This window comes from Gekko japonicus, unplaced genomic scaffold (assembly GCF_001447785.1).
Source record: "Gekko japonicus isolate JY-2015 unplaced genomic scaffold, Gekko_japonicus_V1.1 scaffold2387, whole genome shotgun sequence".
NCBI classification, from domain to species: domain Eukaryota; kingdom Metazoa; phylum Chordata; class Lepidosauria; order Squamata; family Gekkonidae; genus Gekko; species Gekko japonicus.
Window position 1 is genome coordinate 158,452 of NW_015159785.1, and position 22,872 is coordinate 181,323.

General features: G+C 44.2%; 1 protein-coding gene across 1 annotated transcript in view; it reads left to right on the forward strand.

The window, feature by feature from the left end:
* Positions 1 to 670: 670 nt before the first annotated feature.
* Positions 671 to 22,872, forward strand: part of GPR26 (G protein-coupled receptor 26) — a 39,576-nt gene continuing 17,374 nt past the window's right edge. The window contains exon 1 of the mRNA XM_015407151.1: positions 671 to 1,389. Coding sequence (XP_015262637.1) covers positions 671 to 1,389 — 719 coding nt within the window. The remainder of the gene's footprint in view (positions 1,390 to 22,872) is intronic.

Sequence of the window (22,872 nt, forward strand, 5' to 3'; positions counted from 1 at the left end):
TTAACTATTAAAAAGTGGAATCTCTTTTCGAGGAAGTCTAGTCTGATTTTATGATTCCCTGATTTTAGTGAGATGTCAGTGTGTCTCTGTGTGCTTGTGTGTGTGCATGTGTAAAATTAAAGTGAGGAGGGAGAGTCAGATCTAATCATGTTAGTAAATCATGAGCAGTGAGCATGCTTTAATCCATTAATGGGGGATTTATCTGTGATCATAAAAGCAGGTTAGAGTCAGCCTGGAAGCGTGTAAGTGGGAGGGGGAGAGAGAAGGAGAGCAAGAGGGAGAGAGAGAGGGAGAGAGACACCCACCCACACACACAGAGAGGAAGAGAGGTAAAGAGCATAAATGCACTGGTTGAATTGCTGGGAAGCTTTAGGACCAATAATTAGAGATCTCAGGAGAGCGGCTTTTCAGAATATGCTGCTTTCTTTAGAAGGAGATCGTGGCTCAGTTCTGGTGATTTTTTTTAAAAAACGAAACCTTTCTCATAGTTTGATGGGCATTCCCAGTGCTTTTGTGCATGTCTCTAAAAAGCGTTGACGTGGAAAGAAGCAGCAGCAGGAGGGGAGGAAAAAAACTGCAGCTCTCCTAAAAATACTGAGGGCATGCAGGAGTGTGAGCAGGCTGGGGAGGAGGAGGAGGGTGTGAGAGTGCCTCACACCATGCTTTCTGGATGCCAGCTGGGAACAGTTTTGGAAATATTCCTCCTGTGAATGGAGGCACCATGAACATTTGGGAAGTGATCCTGGCTTTCTTAATCGTGGTGCTCATCCTTGTCTCGTTGCTGTCCAACGTGCTGGTGCTGATCTGCTTTTTGTACAGCACAGATATCCGCAAGCAAGTCCCAGGATTGTTTATCCTCAACCTGACCTTCTGCAACTTGTTGATGACTGTTTTGAACATGCCCTTGACCCTGGCCGGGATCATTTACAAGAATCCTCCGGGAGGAGAACAGCTCTGCCATATGGTGGGTTTCCTGGAGACTTTCTTGACCACCAACTCCATGCTCAGCATGGCAGCTCTCAGCATAGACAGGTGGATCGCAGTGGTGTTTCCTCTGAACTACCATTCCAAGATGCGCTACAAAGATGCCGCTCTCATACTCAGCTACACGTGGTTGCATTCTGTGTCCTTCCCTATAGTGGCAACTTCTCTTTCTTGGGTGGGTTTCCATCATCTTTATGCTTCCTGCACCCTGTACAACAAGAGACTGGAGGACAGGACACAGTTTATGATTTTCACGGGGGTATTTCATTCCCTCAGCTTCGTCCTTTCCCTCATTGTCTTGTGTTTCACATATCTAAAAGTGCTGAAGGTGGCACGCTTTCACTGTAAAAGGATTGACGTGATAACTATGCAGACCCTTGTGCTGCTGGTGGACATCCATCCCAGGTAAGGAGATACCTGTGTCCTTGACTGGCAAGGGCATGCACTTCTGAGGGTGCCTGAGGAATGACAAGATTAGGTCCAATATCAAACTGAATTTGCTTCTATCTGTATCTCATTATTTTAAAATTAGCACTTCCCTATTTCCAATCTGCATGTTTATATTCCTGATTCTCTTCATTGTTATACAGTTAATTGCTAATTATATATTGCAAGTAGCACATGATGTCGTCTAGGAATCCTTGATCAGGTTTGAGAGCTGCAGGGCAATCAAAAAGCTTGCCTATGAATGTATTTCTTCTTGGAGTATGTCTCTGAATCTTTGCTATTTTCCTGTAGCAATCAACAGATCCATGCCTGTTCATTATAAGTCTTCTGTGAAGTGAATCAAATTGCAGGCTGCAGTCAGTTATGTCCTTTAATACTTTGCATTGGGGAAAATAGCATACAAAATACCATTCTCTTGCCTGTACTTTTTTTAAAAAAATGCCACTCTGGAGTCAATAACTTTATTTCCCTTGAAGGAAAGGGACCCAGAGAAATAATATTTCCAAAATAAACACAAGCAACCAACTAGGTATAAATATGTCCAAAATTGCCTAAAGATGAAAATGCATACAGACAGGCAAAGGAGTCTTGATTTAAATGTGCTCAGGAGACATTAAATCAACCCAGATTTTCAGGGTTTGAGAAAATGACTTTCAAAACAAAGGGAGGGATCTACAAAGTTACCACAGAGAGGTACAAAACCAAATAGCCCAGAGAGTTAAACTAACTAGGGGAACAGTACAGTACAAACTAAGAGAAATTAGATGGGAGAAGGATTACAGGGAGAAAAGTGACTGGCTAACTTTACTGGTGGGGGACAGATACTAAATTTGAAGGAGAAAAAAAAGAGAAAGGAGCAGAGAGCTTTTCAGGACACATGAGTTGGTGGCAGGCAGAAAGAAAAGCCACAACTGAAGGATAAAGGTTGTAGTTGGCCTCTGGTGTGAGGGAGAACTCACAGACCTCTGACAAAAAACTCACTGGGAGAAATAGGTGCCGAGAAGGTGACTTGCTCATAGCCTAAGTGTGTGTGTGTGTGGCAAGCTGCAGCAGCAGTAAATGTTCTCGGGTGGCTTGTCATCGTCAGTAAGACTGAGTTTGTCATCTTTGGAAATATATGACACAAAAAGAGGGGGGTTCTATGTCACATAAAGAATTTCAGTGGAAGTTCTTTGGATACAACTCTCTGTGTTTTTATATGATGAAACAAACTTTTTTAAAAATCTGACAAAAATAAAAGAAATGAGTGTGCAGAAATAGAGAGAAGGGGAAATGATAACACCTGGCATGTATAGAGTACTTTGGGTCAGAGCACTTCACACACATTCGTCTTGGAATCCTTACAACAGACATGTATGGTAGGCCAGAGCGATAATCTACAGGTGAAGGATTTGAAAGAAGATTACTTAAATCCACTTCATGAACAGAAGAGACATCTAACCAGGGGCTTCCTGATGCACAGATGCGCCAACATACAATATCAGCCCAAACAAATGGCTAACACAGGAAGATACTAAAGGCCATTCATTAGATGTTTGATCTAATGAATGGCCTTTAGTGAGAAAAGGCTGGAAAAGTGGAAAGTGAGTAATAAATTGGTTTTGAAATAGTGTTTGAACAGAAGATCCCATGGGAACAGCATGTAAATGGGGTTAGGATGAATCAGGAGGGATAATCTGTTTGGGGGGGGGAAGGCTGGGAGTGTTGATGGTGGTAGATAAAAATAAGATGAAGGGAATGAAACCTAGTGACAAAATCAATATGTTGAGGTGGCTGGATGACTAGGATCAGACTACAATGGCTGAACTCAAAAGGTTAACAGAGGCAATCATGGAATGGGGGAAGGGTGACAGGATGGCTGAACTCAAAGGCAATCATGGCTGAACTCAAAGGCAATCATGGAATGGGGGAAGGGTGACATTTCCTAGGATGGTCTTATAAATGATATGTGCTTTCACCAACCACAAGGATAAGAAAATTGTAGGAACGTAATGGGGTTGTGCATTATGGTCTTTATATGCATACATCGCCGGATCAACATACGGGACCAGGTACATGACATATCGAAGCAGTTTTAGCTAATATTCAGAAAGAGAAGGGAGGGGTGTGGAGGGATGAAGGAAGAAGGCATGGACTGAATTAATTTCCCTCAAAGCAGCTTTCCCGAAGTTACCTGGTCATGTACCAGAACTGAACTTGGCTAGTACCTGCCCTCAGCACAGTGTTTGCTGTACTGATTTTCTTCAACTAGCTAGAAGCAACCATTCATTTAAATATGGCATCAGCGCTAGGTGTTAACGTTTTATGTTCATAAGAGTGCATATTGGAAGCATTTGAACAAGCTGAGAAGTATGGAAAGTCAGCTTCTTCCCACAACTGACAATGAGCATTTTTTGCTTAAGTAGTCTCCTTTAGAGTAGACTCTTATCTGTCTGAATTGTTTATTTATATGCGGCATGGAGGGTTAACCTTGCTTTTCCAATTGGTCTGTTGCTGGGCCCAGTGCAACGCACTGAGAACTCCTACATTTGATATATTTTATATTACTTGAAAGTAGTGGCAAAATGGCTAAAAGAGAGTGCAGAAAAATGTTCATTCTCTGAAAAACCACATCACAGTGTTTTTCCCCTATAGCTCTTTCTTAACGCAAATATTCATTTTTCATGTGTGTTCTATGTGTGTGGCTGAACAGCAGCATTCACTTGGGAATGTGACACCTGGCAATCATTCCAAGTTAATTCCAAGTATCATCTATTTTTATTCATCTTGTTATATGACACATTAATATAGGCTAAATTGCTAAATTTAGATTGCTCAAATGCCCTTTAATGGTAATTAGACACTTTCTGTAATATCTCTCTCCCTGAATGCCAATAATAAGATAAGCTGTAAATCCTTCCTGAATGTAATTTTTGTAACAAAAACTGTAACTATATTTGTGAGGTCAAAATGGACAGGGGCATGACTGCATCATTCATTGTGTGTATCACACTGTATCATTGTGTATCACACTGTATCATTGTGTATCACACTGTAACATTATCTACAAGACTTTCCCAGGTTTTTCACAAGTCTATGCAGCTGAGCAACTTTAAGTAGGGAGGAGCTGTCCTTTGGTGTCTAGGGTACATTTAAGCTAGAGTGTTTGATACAATAAAATGTCGTGATCGTACTCCTGGGAGTTATGTAGAAGGACTCCGAAGACTCCTTTGACAGCATGTTCAAACTTCCCCTCTAACTCCTTAGCTTTCAGTTTAAGGGGAAAAAAATTAAAAAAACTAATCCCTATGAAGGAATCTTGCAAATATTTTTCTTCCAATTGTATCACGGCCATGCAAGTAGCACCACCTTCTCAGGGACTATTGCCTTCCTCAGCCATTAATCCCCATACCTGTTGTTCACACTAGAGACAGGCATGTCACATTCTCTCAGTACATGGTTCTGCACCCCACATTATATGAATATGGATGCCAAAATGCCACAATGCAAATGCAGGGAAGGATCCCCAATTGTTAAAGGGTATTTTACTTGCCTCTCTAAGGGCCTAAATACGCATTACCATTTTCCCTAGGAATGTCTCCCCAGGAAAGCTTGATACAAAATTTCCCAACTCTCAGATGTGCATAGGACCAATCTGAATCGGGACCACTGCTCATGAAGAGAGGGGACTTGGGCCTTTCCCCAGCCATTGTCCCAACCTGAAATGGTCTCAGGGGGTGCTATTTGTCTAGCTTCGAACTTCCAAAAATGCCTCTCCACCTGACTCAGGGACAACCTGTGTAGTTAGGGCATTTTGAGGCTTGTTTCCTTTAGACTAGTTTTATTTCAGCTGTCGCACTACATTCCTGATAGCAGCGTACAAATCAGAAAAGACAGCATTTTCACCCACCTTGCGTCATCTCCCTCTTTCCACCCACATAGAGTTGTGAAGTCACAGCTAATCAGCAGGCCTGGTCTTTCAAAGCCCTGTGCTGGAGCCTGGAGGAAGGCTTGTTAATACTTTTCAGTAGCAGTCACATTCTCCTGAATTCCCAGATCTCTTAGGTACCTCTGCTTCCCAAGTGTAAGAGATGTAACAGTGCCCATGTAATCTGTAAATTAAAGGTGTTACAAAACTTGTTGTGGGGACTTTTTGGGACATTTGGCTCCACAGTGCAGTACCCTCATACTTATCCAAATGATCTGGGAGGCATTCAGTACGAATATCAAATGTCTCTTCAAACAGGATTTGGATCCCACAGGACCACACAGACAAAATCATATAAGGCAAATTCTAATAACAATTATTTTAGGTGTGAAACATGAGCTGGGGGGGAAATAATATCTTTTGGATTCTATATTATATCGATTTAAATATAGAATCTGTAACATGGATTGTATCCCGCAATTCTATCAGTGGCAGGTGCTGATGCTCATGGAACTCTCCTACTCTCAGCAGTCACATTGACCCCAAGAATGCTGATTCCCAGGTCTGTGGGATCCATGTGGACCAGGGCTGCCATAGTAACAGAGACAAAGATTCTCTCTGTCCCCTCCCAACACTTAGACTCAATTCAATCATAGGAAATAAATCACAAGTTGGACTTTTTTTAAAAAAATGTCTTCTGCAGGCAAGCATAATAGTAAATAGTATTACCAGGAAAAAAGAGGTTTGATTAAGTGCAGTTTGACTTTATCCTGTCCTAAGGAAGGCTAGGAGCTCAAGTGGTTAAGATGCTGAACTGCAGGCTGTGGAAGGTCGGTAGTTCAGCAGTTCGAGACCCGAGTGTGCCGCATGACGGAGTGAGCTCCCGTCTCTAGTTCCAGCTCTTGCCAACCTAGCAGTTTGAAAGCAAGAAATTGCAAGTAGATAAATAGGTACCGCTTCAGTGGGAAGGTAACAGCGTTCCGTGCGCCTTGGTGTTTAGTCATGCCGGCCACATGACCACGGAAATGTCTTCGGACAGCACTGGCTCTTCGGCTTTGAAACGGAGATGAGCACCGCTACTCTAGAGTCAGATTCGACTGGCTTTCGAGCAAGGGAACCTTTACCTTACCTTTAAGGAAGGCTAAAAGCCATCAAGGAAATGAGTCTATATTGGACAACAGGAAATAATGGTATTTTCCTGTTCTGTTTTTCTTGAACTTTGAGACCACCAGCAACTGTACAGCCAATTAAAAAAAGGTAACAATGGTGTGTTTTACTAGGTATTTTAAGTAGGAGAGGTTAGATCATGCAAAACAGATTTCAAGTTGCACCTAGGGATACTAGCACAGAGAACTCACTATAGCTGTTCTACCTTGAAATGTGAATCCCAGAAGTTATTTGAACCTGTCTCTTACTTAGTTCACTTGTAGAACAAAGTTTGACTCCAGTGGTACTTTTAAGACCAACAAGTTTTATCCTGGGTATAAGCTTCTGAATGCATGCACACGTCTTTCGATACCACTTGTGTGCGGATTGTTTGATCCAGCTTGGATGCTATTGCGAAGCAGGTTTTTTCTCCACTTCCCCACAGCATCACGGTGCTTCTGTGCACTGACCAGATTTTCCCTGCCTTTCCACTTTTCCTGATCTTTCCGAAACCTGCTTTGCTGTCATGTTTTGGAAAAGATCACAGCAAAGCCAAAGGACTCCCATTTGGCTAGGAAACAGATCTTCTCCCACCCACATCAGCACCATTTCCTAGACCCCCAGTCCTCTGCATTGGACATTCCCTCCTGCAACCAGAGGGCTTTTCTTTTTTAAACTAGCAACTGATGTATCATTGTATCATTATAACATTATCCACCAGCTTCTCTAAACCCCCAGCTTCCATTGGGGAAAAAAATATTAAGTGTCTAGTCCCTTTCATTGTGGGTAGACCAACTGTCATAATGTTGTAATATATCAATTGGTGCTTTAAAAAAAGGTGCCTTGTGACTCAAAGAAAGGGCTTGGCCACTATGAAGGGCCTGGGGCAGGGAAAATGCGAGGAAACCTGCCATGTGGAAGCCACAGCTGCCACAGGAAACCACATAACCATCGCTCATGTGGAAAACACCATAGTGACTGGAGGGCATACTGCCCTCGCAAAAGCAAAGTTCCATATGGAGGTGTTAGAAATTCCAGTAGATATTCAATTTGACTCTGCTTCTACTCTGTTTTAGAAGAAATTTGTGTAATCCAATAATCACTAGAGGCATATTTAAATTACCATGAGCTTTGTGTATGGTCAAAGGAAGAACAACCATTGCTCCATTGTCCAGGCATATTTTGGTGCAACACGAGATCTTTTTGCATATAATCTAATTTAATTTAGGCTGAAATCCTTTACCTGGGGGCAAGGCCCATTAAGCATACTGAGGCTTGTGCCTAAGTAAGCATATATATACTTATAGAGATGCAGCACCTCCTGCATTCCACTTTAAGACTCTTATTACATTCTGACTGGGCCTTGTATATTATGCCTTGCAAATCCTCACCCCCTTTTCTGCTTGGTTGCTTTGCGTACAGCCCAAGGGCCAAACTAGACTTTACATTTTTAAAAGACTCTGTCTTCTTGTAGACTCTCGGCAATTGCAGGGACTGTGTTTAAAAATTAAGGACCGCACGATTGAGCTGGGAAGGTCTGTGGCTCAGTGGCAGAGCATCTTCTTGGCAGGCAAATGGTCTCTGGTTCAACCCCTGGCATCTCTTCTGCCCAAGACCCTGGTGAGCTGCTGCCAGTTGGAACAAACAGTACTGACTTTGATGGACCAAGGGCCTGACTCAGTATAAGGCAGCTTCAGGTGTTCAGCCGGGACATGGGGGGGGGGGGCTTATGCCTTCCTCTCTGCACCTTTCCCTGACCAGAAACACTGCTGGGGAAGACTCAGTTCCCATGTTTTGGCTGCTCCACATGCCGAAGATTTCTCTTAACAGCACTAAACAAGTTTCAAGCCTGCCCACATTTTCTTTCCCATCTTGCCATTCATACAGCAAATCCAGACTACATGTGGAAGTTTTCTCTTTCCATAAATAACCCCGGGGAGCCAGCAGGTGAAAGGCCAGCTTCGAGTCCAGTAGCACCTAAGAGACCTTAGCGACAAACAAGATTTTTTTGGATATAATCCTTCAAGCAGCAAAGCTCCCTCCGTCAGAGCTGTGACTCTTGAAAGCTTAAATCCCCCTTCAAAAAAACTCATTGGTCTCTAAGGTGCTACTGGACTTTCATCTCACTGTTCTACTGCAGACCAACACAGCTACCCTCTGAAAGTAGCAGCTGAGAGGACTCCAGCAACCAAATAATACAAGGAACACTAGGCCTTCCCCTGTGGAGAGTAGTAGACAGTTGCATTTCTTTCATTACTAATGATAATAATTACAAAAACGGGATGTTTCATCATTGCTGCAATTAATATGAAAATGAAACAAATTCCTGACTTGCTCGTTTCGTACAGTGTCACTGTTTGTCTTGGCAGCCACAGAAAATACGAGCAGACGCTCTGGTCTGAAGAGTGAAATGTTTTAATGTGATAAGTACTTTTAGATTTGGTTATTTTGAAGATGTAATTTATGATTCAGCTTGTGGGCACTCGATGAACTTAATGAGCAGTAGGCTTAGAACAGATAAAAGGAAGTATTTCTTGACCCAAAGAGTAATTAACACATGGAATTCCCTGCCACAGGAAGTGGTGGCGGCTACAAGCATAGACAGCTTCAAGAAGGGATTGGATAAGAATATGGAGCAGAGGTCCATCAGTGGCTATTAACCAGAACGTATAGATGGAACACAATGTCTGGGGCAGTGATGCTGTGCATTCTTGGTGCTTGGGGGGCTGCAGTGGGAGGGCTTCTGGAGTTCTGGCCACACTGGTGGACCTCCTGATGGCACCTGGGCTTTGGCCATTGTGTGATACAGAGTGCTGAACTGGATGGGCCACTGGCCTGATCCAACATGGCTTCTCTTACGTTCTTATGTTCTTTTTAAGGGTTTATCTTCTTGTTGATTGATTGTAATGGTCTTTGGCTATAAGCAGTAAATGCTATCATTCATTCATTCATTCAAGATGAAAACAAAACAAATTACTCATCTGAACAGTCTTTTAATTGTGAATTTTTACTGTATTTATTGGTTCTATTGCATTTTAACTGTGTAAGCGCCTTGAGCCAGTGCTGCACCGGCAAGGCGGGATATAAATTGAAATTAATAAATAGTAATTGTGGGGGACATGATTTCTGCTTTCTTTCATTATCACAGTCTCTGCCTTTATTTGTTTCATTTTTACAAGGCAGGCAGCATTTTCTAATGAGGCCACACAGGGAAAGCACAGTGTTCCTTAGGGAGAGGGGGAGAAAGGTTCTGGTCTTTCTTGGTTGACTGTAAGCTGTAGCTACTAGGATTATGTACAAGTGTGATGTGTTCAACTCCTGAAAGATATGGGGTGGCACTTTAACTTCCTCTCTCCTCCCAAAGCCTGCCCTAATATGCCAAATTTCCCCATGCAGTCTGCAGTTGCATGCTGCTCTCCAACCTTATTCCTCATCCAAACACATCTAAGGCTGTGATCATATGCAAAGTTATTTATTCTTTATTAATTTATTTTATTGCATTTATACCCCGCCCTCCCCGCATGCGGGCTCAGGGCGGTTTACACGGCACGACAGTGCAGTAAAATATAACACATTAAAACAGTTTAGGCACACAAGTGCAGTAAAAATTACACAATTATCCACTTAAAACACAATTCAATCTTACCGGATGCATTGGTAGTTAAAAATACCCACTCGTTATTCTATCTCACCATGAGGTCAACAGAAAGTCTAACAGAAATGTTAGACCTGACATAGGTACAAATGCCGGGTGGATTTAAAGAGCGCAATCAGACAACATCTGGGAAGTGCCTGCAGCTGTCTGCAACCCGTTCTGCTCCACTGCAGAAGCAGAGTTAAAAGACACCGGGGGAAATCCAGTAGTTAACAGGTTGCGATGGGCCACGGACGGACTTTCCCATGTCTGATCACTGCAGCGTGCTCTCATGGCATCGGGATAGTCTGATCAGGCCATCCCGACTTTGTGCCATTGTTTCCCCCCCTTCGCAGTATGTGCATGATCACAAACTCCATAGCCCTCAGTGTGGAGGTGTGATTCATCAATCCCTTAGTTAAGTGCATGGGGAAAAAACAGCACAAAAACCCCCCCTCACCCACAGTTGCATTTGATGACGCACTGATGGACTGCACCCACACCTTCAAAGGGAGGCGTGGTCATGCAACTGTGGGTCAAATTCCTCTGGAAGAAATAACCTCGCTTCCCCCCTGTTTTTCTGGTGTGTGTGACTGCAACCTAACTCAAAATACTTTTCCTATTGCCTTCCTGCAAAGAAGCCTTATCCTTCTTTGGCCACCAAATGCCCTTTCCTTTCCAGTCTTCCTCTCCCTTGTGCAACTGCTTTTCAAACTAAGTGGTTGCAGAGCTGTTTATGATACTGTCTGGAATCTTTCCTATCAATTCTCTCATAGACTTTAATCTTAAACATTGCCTTCTATTGCCTCAAAGGATGGGGACTTTATTCTATCTGCCTGCAGGTGGGCAGCGAGGGTATCCTTGGGGAATACTACTATTCCCCTGGTTTCTGTCCAGTTTGGATAGAAAACCATTAAGGTAGAGACCTGATAGAAGGGGGGAGGGGTTTCCATTGAAACCAGTGGGAAATAATAATAAAATAGAACAATAAAAACAAAGCAATGCCTTAAAAAGAATAATGAAACAACCCAATAATGAAATGGCCTGTTTTGAAAGTAATAACAAAAAGGAAAGAAACAAAACAAAGTCCTATGCACCGGCCCAGTGAACCCCAATAACCACCAAGCAATTCCCTTCAGACACAATAGCATGTGCCAACCTTCTGTTTTACCCAGGTTGGCCAGTGCATTTACTTCCCCAGTATTCTTCTGATCATTATCATAGCACAAACACATTTGCAGTGCAATATGAAAAAATCAAAGAGGAGCACATATCTGCTTCCAACTTTTTAGTCTTCATCCAATTGGAATGAAATGCTTAGGGACTATATTCCTCACTGCAGGAATCTTCCCTACCAGATATCAGACAGACAGGAGGGAAGGTTCCTACCTGTCTTATAAATAACTAAAATTCTCAGTGGCAGAAAAAGCAAGAGGTAGCTTTGGGCACCTCAAGAATGGCAGGCAGCAGATCACAGAGGACAAATAACTTTCCATGATTATTTCTGAAAGTCATTAATTTTTTGAAGTATGGATTCAGTATAACTATATTAAAAACAAGTTTCATTTTTTTACCATCCAACCGCCCAGACTTACTTTGGAGGTGATACCATGTGAGTCTGTGTCACTGCTCATAACGGTTATATACTGTACTACTCTGAATATTTTTTGTTAGCAATGTTTGATTTTTAATCTCATAAGAACATAAGAGAAGCCAATGTTGGATCAGGCCATTGGCCAATCCAGTCCAACACTCTGTCACACAGTGGCCAAAAAGGCCATCAGGAGGTCCATCAGTGGGGCCAGGACTCTAGAAGCCCTCCCACTGTTGACCCCCCCCCCAGCACCAAGAATACAGAGCATCACTTGCCCCAGAGTCCCTATCTATACCTTGTGGCTAATAGCCACCGATGGACCTCTGCTCCATATGTTTATCTGATTCCCTCTTGAAGCTGTCCATGCTTGTATCTGCCACCACCTCCTGTGGCAGTGAATTCCATGTGTTAATCACTCTTTGGGTGAAGAAGTACATCCTTGTATCTGTTCTAACCTGATCGCTCAGCAATTTCATTGCCCAAGAGTTCTTGTATGGTAAGAAAGGGACAAAAGTACCTCTTTCTCTACCTGCTCTTTCCCATGCATAATCTTATAAACCTCGATCATGTCACCCCTCAGCCATTGTTTTTCCAAGCTAAAGAGCCCCAAGCGCTTTAACCTTTCTTCACAGGGAAAGTGTTCCAATCCTTTTATCATTCTAGTTGCCCTTTTCTGCACTTTTTCCAAAGCTATAATATCCTTTTTAAGGTGTGGTGACCAGAATTGCACACAGTATTCCGAATGAGGTTGCACCATCGGTTTACACAGGGGCATAATGATACTGGCTGATTTGTTCCCAAACGTCTCATTTATTTTCAGTTTCCTAGAGGTATAAAACTTATGGGAGTGGGTTGCTTCTTGGCATTTGTATGTGTGAATTTTCAGGAATGTACAATTCAGGGCCTCCTCTTGGCCTTCGATGTCGTTGCTGGATGGAGTTCAACATATCACATACACGATAAGCAGCAACCAGCTTGTCATGCTAGCTAGGACAGTGCACCTATGACCTGGACCTTGGGCAGATAGTTCCTCTTGTCTTTCCCTCTCTAAATCACTAAGGGAGAAGAGAAGGTCACTGACAAAGCTGAAAGCTGCTTCCATAAGATTTCATAAGAGCATAAGGTATTTCACATCTGTTAAAGAATATAGTCATTTTGATTTTACATTGCCTAAATTTTTGCAAAATTTCCCCTTTCTTGACTTCAGTTGTATAAGGTGAGAGGTTGATGGGGCCCATTGTATGGATGGATTGAGCTACCCACTCTTCTGTATGATGGTCTTCCTTTCCTGGAGGATACTGTTGTAGAACAAAGCCCTTTCCATCTCTGACACATTGAAAGATTCCTTGTTGAGGTGAGGATGCTAGAACCAGTTTGGTGTAGTGGTTAAGAGTGGTGGACTCGAATCTGGAGAACCAGGTTTGATTCCCACTCCTCCTTAACATGAAGCCAGCTGGGTGACCTCTTGACTTCAGTTGTATAAGGTCAGAGGTTGATGGGGCCCATTGTGTAAAGTGGGTATGGCTGACACATTGAAAGATTCCTTGTTGAGGTGAGGATGCTAGAACCAGTTTGGTGTAGTGGTTAAGAGTGGTGGACTCGAATCTGGAGAACCAGGTTTGATTCCCACTCCTCCTTAACATGAAGCCAGCTGGGTGACCTTGGGTCTGTCACAGTTCTCTCAGAGCTCTCTCAACCGCATCTACCTCACAGGGTGTCTGTTGTGAGGAAAGGAAGGGAAGGTGATTGTAAGCTGCTCTGAATCTCTGAGCGAAGGGCAGGGTATAAATCCAATTATTCTTCTTCTTTGTAGTGGTAAGAGTGCTGGTCTAGCATCTGGAAGGCCTGGGTTTGAATTCCCACTCTGCCATGGAAACTTGCTGGGTATTCTTGGGTTTGGCCAACTCATTGTCTCTCACTTTAACCTACCTTACAGGGTGCTGCGAGGATAAAATGGAGGACAGGAGAACAGTGTTGTAAGCTGCTTTGAGTCTCCATGGGGGAAAGTGGAGTATAAATATAAAACTAACGGAACGTACTCCCAGATCTCACCTTTTTGCATTTGTTCCATTGTTCTCCTTGGAAGGGAGAAAGCTGGAGCCACAACAGAGGCTTCAAACTTCTTGCGAGAATCAAGCACAGTCCTCACTAAGGATAGATGAGCACATAGCAGCGTCCTAGCTTAGCTTCCACTCTATAATAATGAGAAGTTTTAGGACAAGGACGCTAGATCATCAGACAGTTTTCCTTGTCTGTCCCTCTCCAACTGACTAAGGGAGAGGAGAAAAAAAGAGACCAAGGCCCATGATATTTTTAAGAGACTTACAAATAGCATTTGACTTTCTTGCACTCTTCTCTCCAGAATATAGAACAAATGCAAAGGCAGAAGTTCGGCATTTTTAGTCATTTAAGTACAAGGTCATTGGTGTCCTCCCAACCTTCTTTCCAGTGGACCACTTATGTTCCCTGTCTTCCATTTGTTCACCCGAACCTGTGAATTGTCTATGCATGTATAGTCCATCCATGTATAGAGTTTTCACCCATAACAGAAAAAGAACAAATATTCACACTTGCATATGTGAGAGGGATTAATGCTGTGTCCCGGCAACGGGCCATCCTCGACCCCCCCACCACCAGCAGCCGGGACCTCACATCACCCAAGACCCCAGGCCTGAGCCCCACATCACCCACCTGGAAGCTGGAGAAGGTCGTGGAGACACTGCTGAGCAAGGCTGGCCTTGCCGAAGCATCGTCGCCCCTCCACCCATCTACTCCAGCAAACAAGGAAGTCTCGGCCAGGAGGAAGGGAGCTGTGCCAGGCCAATGGCTTGGCGTGAAGGCACACCCATGGCCCAGGGTCCCAGGGCCCAAACACCACTGCCTGCCAGGACCCAGCCCTTACCCTGGCGAGGCAACCGGAACCGGGGCCACACCCAGAGCTCAACGTATCCAGCTAAAAAGGGGGGTGGAGCCACAGGAGGAGGAGCACAATGGAAGTCGGGTGGCACAGGGAAATAATAAAAGGTGGAACAGCAGAAAGAGCAGAGGATGATGACCTGGAACTGGGAGAGAGTCACGCCCAGAGAGAGAGAAGACTGACTGGCCAGAAGGAGTGCAGGTGAGGGTGGTGACGTAACCTCCTCCCCCACTCAGGTGTCTGAGGCCCTTGCTGTCCAAGGGGGTACATTCCAAGGTGGCAAAATGCCTACCAAGTTCAGGGTTCAGCGATAGTGAGGGGTGGGGGTCATCTGACTCATGTGACATGATGAAAGATCAGAGAATCTCTCTATGCAAGAAAGAGCCACTGATTCAGGTTACTGGAGCTCTTATACATCTTTGGGTGGTGGAAAGTGCTGTCAGATCACAGCTGACTTTTGGTGGCCCCATAGGGTTTTCAAGGCAAGAGACAAACAAAGGCAGTTTACCATTGCCTGCTTCTGCATAGCAACCATGAACTTCCTTGGTGGCCTCCTATTCAAGTACTGACCAAGCCTGACCCCGCTTAGCTTCTGGGATCTGATGAGACTGGCCAGCCTGAGCCATCCAGGTCAGAGCCAAACATCTGTCTTTGCTACCCATTTCTGATGACAAAACAGCACTTCCATTGTTGGAAGGAGGCGTGATTTCTGTCAACTCCCTTGCAGGTCCCCACTTTGCCCTCTATACAAGTGTATGCATGTCTTCTGACTCCCAGGAACAATATTGGGGGCCCTCAGCAGGAGGGGGAAATGAGGAAGTCTCATTCCATAAACTCTGCTCCAGTGGCAGATCTTGCAGGAAAAAAGCCACTACAGTCACAGCCATATGCAAGAGTATACCCACTCACAGGGGTCATTTCGTAGAAAAAGAGCTAGGGGACTCATTAGCATAACTCATTAGCATATGCCACACCCCCTGACATCACCGGAAGTGTGTCCTCCCCACAGCCGGCGGCGACCTCTAGCGGGCACCAGCAGGGAGCTCCAGGCCCTGCCCTCCCGCACCTCACCCGGGGGGATGGCGTCCCCCCGCGTCCCCCCCAAATGACCCCTGCCCACTCATAAGCAAAGCATGTGGGGTGCACCTGCTTATAAAGAAAACTGAGCATGGAAACAAGGTGGACTAACTAGGGATACATGAAAATTTTGTATTTTTAATTTCTTTTGATTTCCATGTGTTGTCATTGTCAGTAGTCTCAGTCCACTCATCCTTATTGTTCATGTGGATGGGTTGTTTGTTTCTTTTATTTCTTTATTATTTCATATTTTTTATACTGTGCTCCCTTTCAGACCAAGGCAGTCTACAGTTACAGTCCCATATAACGTGATAGTAAAAATACAAAAATAATACAGACCCACCATAAAACAGCACAAAGTTACAAATAAATGTAAAGCAGCTGACTGTAAAAAGTTAATTTTCAATATTAGCCATAAACTTCCCCAATAAAAGCAACAGTAAAAAAATCCTCATAAAAGCAGTAGTGGTAAAATTCCACACTAAGCTCTTAATGTTCAATAAATACAGATCAGTTTACTGATTTCAGAATAGCATAGCCAGAGAATAGTATTGATAAATATGGTAGTACAGATCAACATTAAAATTCCACAATCTAGGAAAGACAAGTGGGGACTCACAAGAAACTCGCGGGAGTGGCTATCCCATTCCCCCCACCTGTGCTTCTTCCTCTCTCCCCCTACTTCTCTCACACTTTTTCTCCTTCCTGCCACCCCTTTTTTTCTCTCCCTCTCTCCACCCCCCCTTCATGCCTGTTTCTTCCTTTCTGCCCCCACCCCATCACTCTTTCAACCCTATCACTGTCCTGGCCTCCCACCTACTCCCCCCCACAGCAGCAGTGGCAGCAGCTGCTCTCCAGGAATCACAATGGATTGCCCAAATACAGAGATCAGTACCTCTTAGGGTTGCCAGCTCCATGTTGGGAAATTCCTGGAGATTTTGAGCATGGAGCCTTGGGAGGATGAGGTTTGAGCTTGGAAGTTACCTCAGCAGGGTATAATATCATAAACTTCACCCTTCAAAGCAGCTATTTTCTCTGGGGAAACCAAGCTCTGTCATCTGGAGCAGTTGTAATTCTAGGAGATCTCCAGCCCTCACTTGGAGGTTGGTAACATTAGTTGCCCTGGAGGAAATGACTGCTTTGGAGAGTGGACTGCGTGGCATTATATCTATCTGAAGTCCCTCCCTGCCTCAATCCCCACCATCCCCAGGCTCCATCCCTCAAATATCCAGGAATTTCCCAACCTGGAGTTGGCATCCCTATGTCCTTCCCATCAAACAGCCAACCTACGTTTATCTGCCCCTCTGTCTTCAGCTTTCCATCTCCTTTCCCCCTGCAGCCTCTACTGAGGAAAACTATGGTCTTTCTCCACAGTGGGGACCAAAGCAGTTTATATTATTCTCTCCTCCTTTTTATCCACACAACAACCCTATGAGATAGGTTAGGCTGAAAGTATGTGACTGGTCCAAAAATCACCCAGTGAGCTTCCACAACAAGACGGGGCTCTAAATCTGGGTCTCGCAAACCCACCTCTGAAGCTCTGACCATTATACTCCACTGACTTTCATAGGGTGGCTGCTGTTGAACAGAAGCAAACAGTCAGGCCTAGATGAGTCATGCAAGTCAGGTGGTCTCAAGTCACCCAGAGGGTGCTGCTAGGCCTAGGCTTGCCAGCCTCCAGGTGGAACCTGGAGATCACCCAGAATGACAACTGAACTCCAGACAACAGAGATATGTCCCCCTGGAGAAAATGGGTGGACTCTGTGGCATTATATCCAGCTGTGAACTCTCCCCTCCCCAAACTCTGCACTTCTCAGACTTCACCACAGGATCTTCAGGAATTTCCCAACATGGAGTGGACAATCCTAGTCCCAGGCCTGGCTCCAAAATAGGCCTGGAAAGTGTTTTGCCTGCTCCCCCTGCCTTTTTAACCCAAACCTCCTGCTATTTAGCCATTCATACTGCAGGAGGAATCCTCCCCAATCCCAGCTCCAGGTCTGCTTTTGCTTCCTGCCCCCACCCCAAATATCAGCCAGCATATCTCTCACTGTTGATGCAGTGGGGCCTGGAGTAGATCCCTGTGGTGGCCATTCCAAAAGGTATTGGGGGGTTTCAACCCTCTACAAGAGGTGTGAGGTTTTTCTTTTCTTTTTTTAATTTTTCTGCAGACCCACAAAGTCCCCTGAGTCTGTAGAAAAGCCTGTTGGGGGAGGGGATGCCCCCCATCTGTGGAAATAAGTATCCGCACATAGAGAACTGTTGGGAATCAGATATATAGATTTTTAACTGAGCCCTGTATAAACAGAAGATTTAGGTGTTTGACCACCAGAAGACTATGATGTCTATAATCTGGAGCAGTTGAAGCATACAAACTATCTTCAAAGGCAACACTCTGCAGATTGTGTTATAGTAGTCTGGTTGGATACCAATGCCCATGTGACTTTGGCCCCGAGATCTGCCTTATACAGAAAGGTCATACCAAATTGAAATACTGCACACAGGGGAATCCAGGATCAGTGTTGCATTCAGGAGCAGACCCTCAACAGTGGGCATGCTTCTTCAAGGGGGGCAGGACAACCCCAACCCAATGCAGGTTGAATACATACTTCTGGATAAACTCCCCCCTTGCCTTCACACACTAATTTGTTTGGATTTAATTTCATTCTATTTATCCTCTTTAAGTTCTTTGCAGACTCCAGTTAAGTTCATCCACACCTTCCCAAGATCTTAATGGAAAGATCTCCCCCAAGACTTTCATGTTGATAACAAATACCATGGGATTACACATTGGAGCCTTGTGGTGACCCAACAGAGCCATGGCCAAGTGCTGGGCAAAAGTTTCCTAGAACCACTTTTTGAAATCTGCCTTCCAAAAAGACCAAAAGCAGTCTAATACCAGTTAGGCCCATTTTCACAAGGCAGTTCAGAAGGATAATACAGTTGATTTGTGCGATGGGATGCCATAGGTTCCTGTTTGTTAATCACCACTGAGTATCTGGATTCAGAGCAAGACAGGTACTCTGACATAAGTCCAGAACCACTGCAAAGGTGGAGCAGCAGGATGGGGCACAGCTCCTTATTATGGCTGTGGGCTCAGGCCTTCTCAGAGAGCAAGAAGCAGGTGGCAAGCAGGCAACACAATGGCTTCAAGCCCTATCAGGCCAGAAATCAAAGTCATGTCTCTGTGGCCCAATGACAGCCTAATGGGGTCACACCAATGGAAGAGGCCAGAGCAAAGCTGGCCACAAGGGAACACAGACTATTCCCAGCTCTTTCCCAGGGATAGGAGGCAACACATGGGATTGGCTGGTTCCCACAGATCAGAGAAAGGGGGAGAGACTTGCAGGGACTGTGAAGAGAGAGCTATATAAATTCCTCCAGCTCAGAGCTGAGGAGAACATCATTGTGGCTACTCCTGTCTTCACAGAGCTAGCTCAGAGGATAGAAGAGGGCAGGAGAGTCTTGACAGGAGGAATTAGACCATGGTGAAGATTCAGTCCCTTCCACCCTCAATCTGAGTGAGGTGGAGGGTGAACTCAGCACACCCTCTGGTAGCCTCCTCTCTGAGGAGGACATGAAATACAATACAATCACTTATTGACCCGCCAGCTATGGATCATTGGATGGCTTTCCCTTGTGCTGCTAGAGCCAGCCCACTGTCTCACACAGAGATTTACCAGAAGCAAATAAGGCAGCATATGCTTGGCCAAAATAAGCTTTTGATTTAACTCTATTTTAAAAAGTTGTTATGATCTGCTTCTAGCCTGATGGCTATCATTTTTGGATGCATGCTGTGGTTTTTATGCTTGTTTGTTTTAATATCAGTAATGTTGTTTTTGAGACTGTGTTTGTTTTTGGTTTGTGGGCTACCTCAAACAGATCTCTGGTGAGGTGAATTCATTTAAAGGGAGAAGCAAACTCAAAATGGGGATATTCAGTTCAAACCAGGAAGCTTACCACATTTGATAGAATCTCCAGAACTGACTCTGCTTTCCCCTGCTTTACTGCACCGCCATTTCAAGCTTATTTTATCATGGCTAGGTTCTGATATTGGAAATTAGCTGGACCAGTGGGAAAATGATGGATGCAACAGTACACAGAGAAGCAAAGGATGGGATATAACAAAGGCCCCGGTCACATGGCAAAGTTGCCGCAGGAGAGGCATTGATGGTGGGTGGATTATCTGGGTGCGATCACACCCCAACATCTGGGAAGTGAAGTGCACCCGTGGCTTACTGCCGACAATGCACCTTAAAAAGCTAGTACCTCCAAGGTACTAGTAAACGTTTGCCCCGGGCTGTCTCCAGACGCCCGTGGTGTGATCGCGCCGGTGCGCAGCATTCCTCTCCGGTCCCTCATTTACCTGCCGGTGCCGAAGGAAGGACCCGTGGTGCGTCTGATCGCATAATCGCACATCAAACTGTGCCGGGGCAATTAACCATGCCCCCCCCCCTGCGATATCCAGTCTGTGTGACCGGGGCCAAAGTTTATCTCTCCTTGTTTGCATATTCCATTAATCTTTTTTAACCCGAGTCCTTGAAAGTAAAACACCTGCCTGAATAATTAATTCATTAACTTGGGGTGTTGGGTTTTTTTGCTATTTCTGCCAAAACAAGGCATTTGTAAATCTTGAACAGGGCAAAACAAACAAATGTCAAATAGAACAAGATGGTGTTATCTTGACAATCCATGCAATAGAACACTGATGCCAACTGCATTATCTTTTAACTGTATTCTACAATAGTCTGACTTTTCAGTGTGCCACTGACCCTTTCTGTCACAGCCCTCTGGTTGTATTTTGTTTTGAAAAGGGAATATCATGAAGGTTTATTCCCTACCCCAGTTCCTTTGCTTTCCTCCAGCATTTTGGTCTAGGAGGAGAAACACATTTTGTTCCTATGAATATATCTGTAGGAATCTTTTGCCATAACATATTTGCATAGCACAAGCTTGGAGCATGAAGTTTGATATGATGAAAAAAAGATGTCAGATAGTTACTGAAGAGAGTTACATGAACAGGTATGACCTTATTTACAGAATAGCCGCCAGTACATTTTTGCAGCATTTTGGGTCTTAGGCAATAAAGGTTACAAAGGTAAAGGTAAAGGTTCCCTTGCTCGAAAGCCAGTCGAATCCGACTCTAGGGTTGCGGTGCTCATCTCCGTTTCAAGGCTGAAGAGCCAGCGCTGTCCAAAGACATTTCCGTGGTCATGTGGCCGGCATGACTAAACACCAAGGCACACGGAATGCTGTTACCTTCCCACCAAAGTAGTACCGATTTATCTACTTGCAATTTCTTGCTTTCGAACTGCTAGGTTGGCAGGAGCTGGAGCTTGAGACGGGAGTTCACTCCGTCTTGCGGCACCCGGGTCTCAAACTGCTGAACTACTGACCTTCCACAGCCTGCTGTTCAGCGTCTTAACCACTTGAGCCACCGCAGCTCCAAAGGTTACAAAAGGGACCCACAAAGACTTGTGTGTGAGGAAAAATCCCCAATTGTCTACTTCTCCCTTTGCCACCAGCTTCACCTTTGCCAGCTTTAGCTCCTCCACTGCTAACTTTGGTTTGGTCCCTCTAAGATTTCCCCTGCCCCACCATTACTGGCTCACCTCCACCCACTCCTGCTGACTCCTCCTGGTCACTGTCACCTCTGCCATCTTCCCTTGTGGGCCACCACAGCGACCCAAAATGCCACCCAAATTACATGCATAGATGTAATGATTAACTTTTATTTAAAATCAAGATGTTCTGCACATTTCCCTAAAATTTGCAAAACCCAAAATTGCACCATAGCATGGATTTATCTATTAACCCTGGGACAAACCCTTAGATATGCAGGGATAATCTACACAAATTCTGAACAGTGATTTCCAGCACACTAGAAAGAACTTTGTAAATTATGCAGTTCATCAGTTCAGTGGTATGTAGCTCTGAAGCTGGCTAAGGAAACAGTAAGCATAACACATCTATACTTCTTCCAAGAATGTGCGCATTATAAAGGTTTATCAGTCATGTAAATGTTCTTGTTTTACTCAGAGGAGTAAGATGCCTATAAACCACACAGGCATTCAAAATTGTCCACAATTTGCCAGTAAACCTATTCATTTTCCCTACCTTTATTAAAACTGAGATTCAGATCTGAGAGGAGCGGCTCATAGGTGCAAGCCATTATAGCATCACACCTAGAGGAATGGCTTCGTGAGTGTGACAGTGTGAGCTTATAGAAGAGCTCCAGTTAAACATAGTTAAATGTCAAAGGCAACCTGAACTAAAAGCCTAGCTTCTGTGTAGCTCCTTTTGTTGTCTGTGCACAGAAATAGCACTGATTTCAGTGCAGTGTTTTATCAGGACATAGCTATTTTAAGATCTTAATGGCTTTTCACATGGCTGAAAAACAGTCCAGAATTGGCTCAAACCCCACTACCCCAGGGCCAATTTCATGCCATGTATATTCAGTGTTTCTGTACCAAACATGCAAGAACATAGTGATTCTGTCTGTTGTGCACGTTGTTGTTATTGTTTGTGGGGGGGATGAGTAAAAATGCATGGATTTGCAAAGAACAAGAACCTGCAGAGAAAGGCACTGCCATGTCATTCAGCAATCATTAGCAGAGATACTAAGATACAGATATTTTAAAAAAAACAGTCATAAAGATATTCATTTGGCGGCACAATATGTGTGAACATTTTATTGTTATGCATTGATTCAGAATGTACCATGTTCCAGTCACCTTACAGCACCTTTGCACAATGCGACCACCAAACTGTCCGTGGTACACCTGCTATTTATGGCATCCTACCAGGGGCTCAGTAAACTTCCAGCCTGATTGGGACTGCAAAACTATCAATGTTGAACAGCAGATCTTTCTAACAATCCTATATGAGAAGGTAATGACTGCAATAAAGAAGGCAAATGCTATGCTGGGGATTATTAGGAAGGGTATTGAAAACAGATAAGCCAATATCAAAAAACCCCTATATAAATCAATGGTGCGACCTAATTTGGAATGCTGTGTGCAATTCTGGTCACCACACCTTAAAAAGGATATTATAGCTTTGGAAAAAGTGCAGAAAAGGGCAACTCGAATGATAAAGGGGTTGGAACACTTTCCCTATGAGGAAAGGTTAAGGCGCTTAGGGTCACACTTAGTATTAAAACTAAGGAA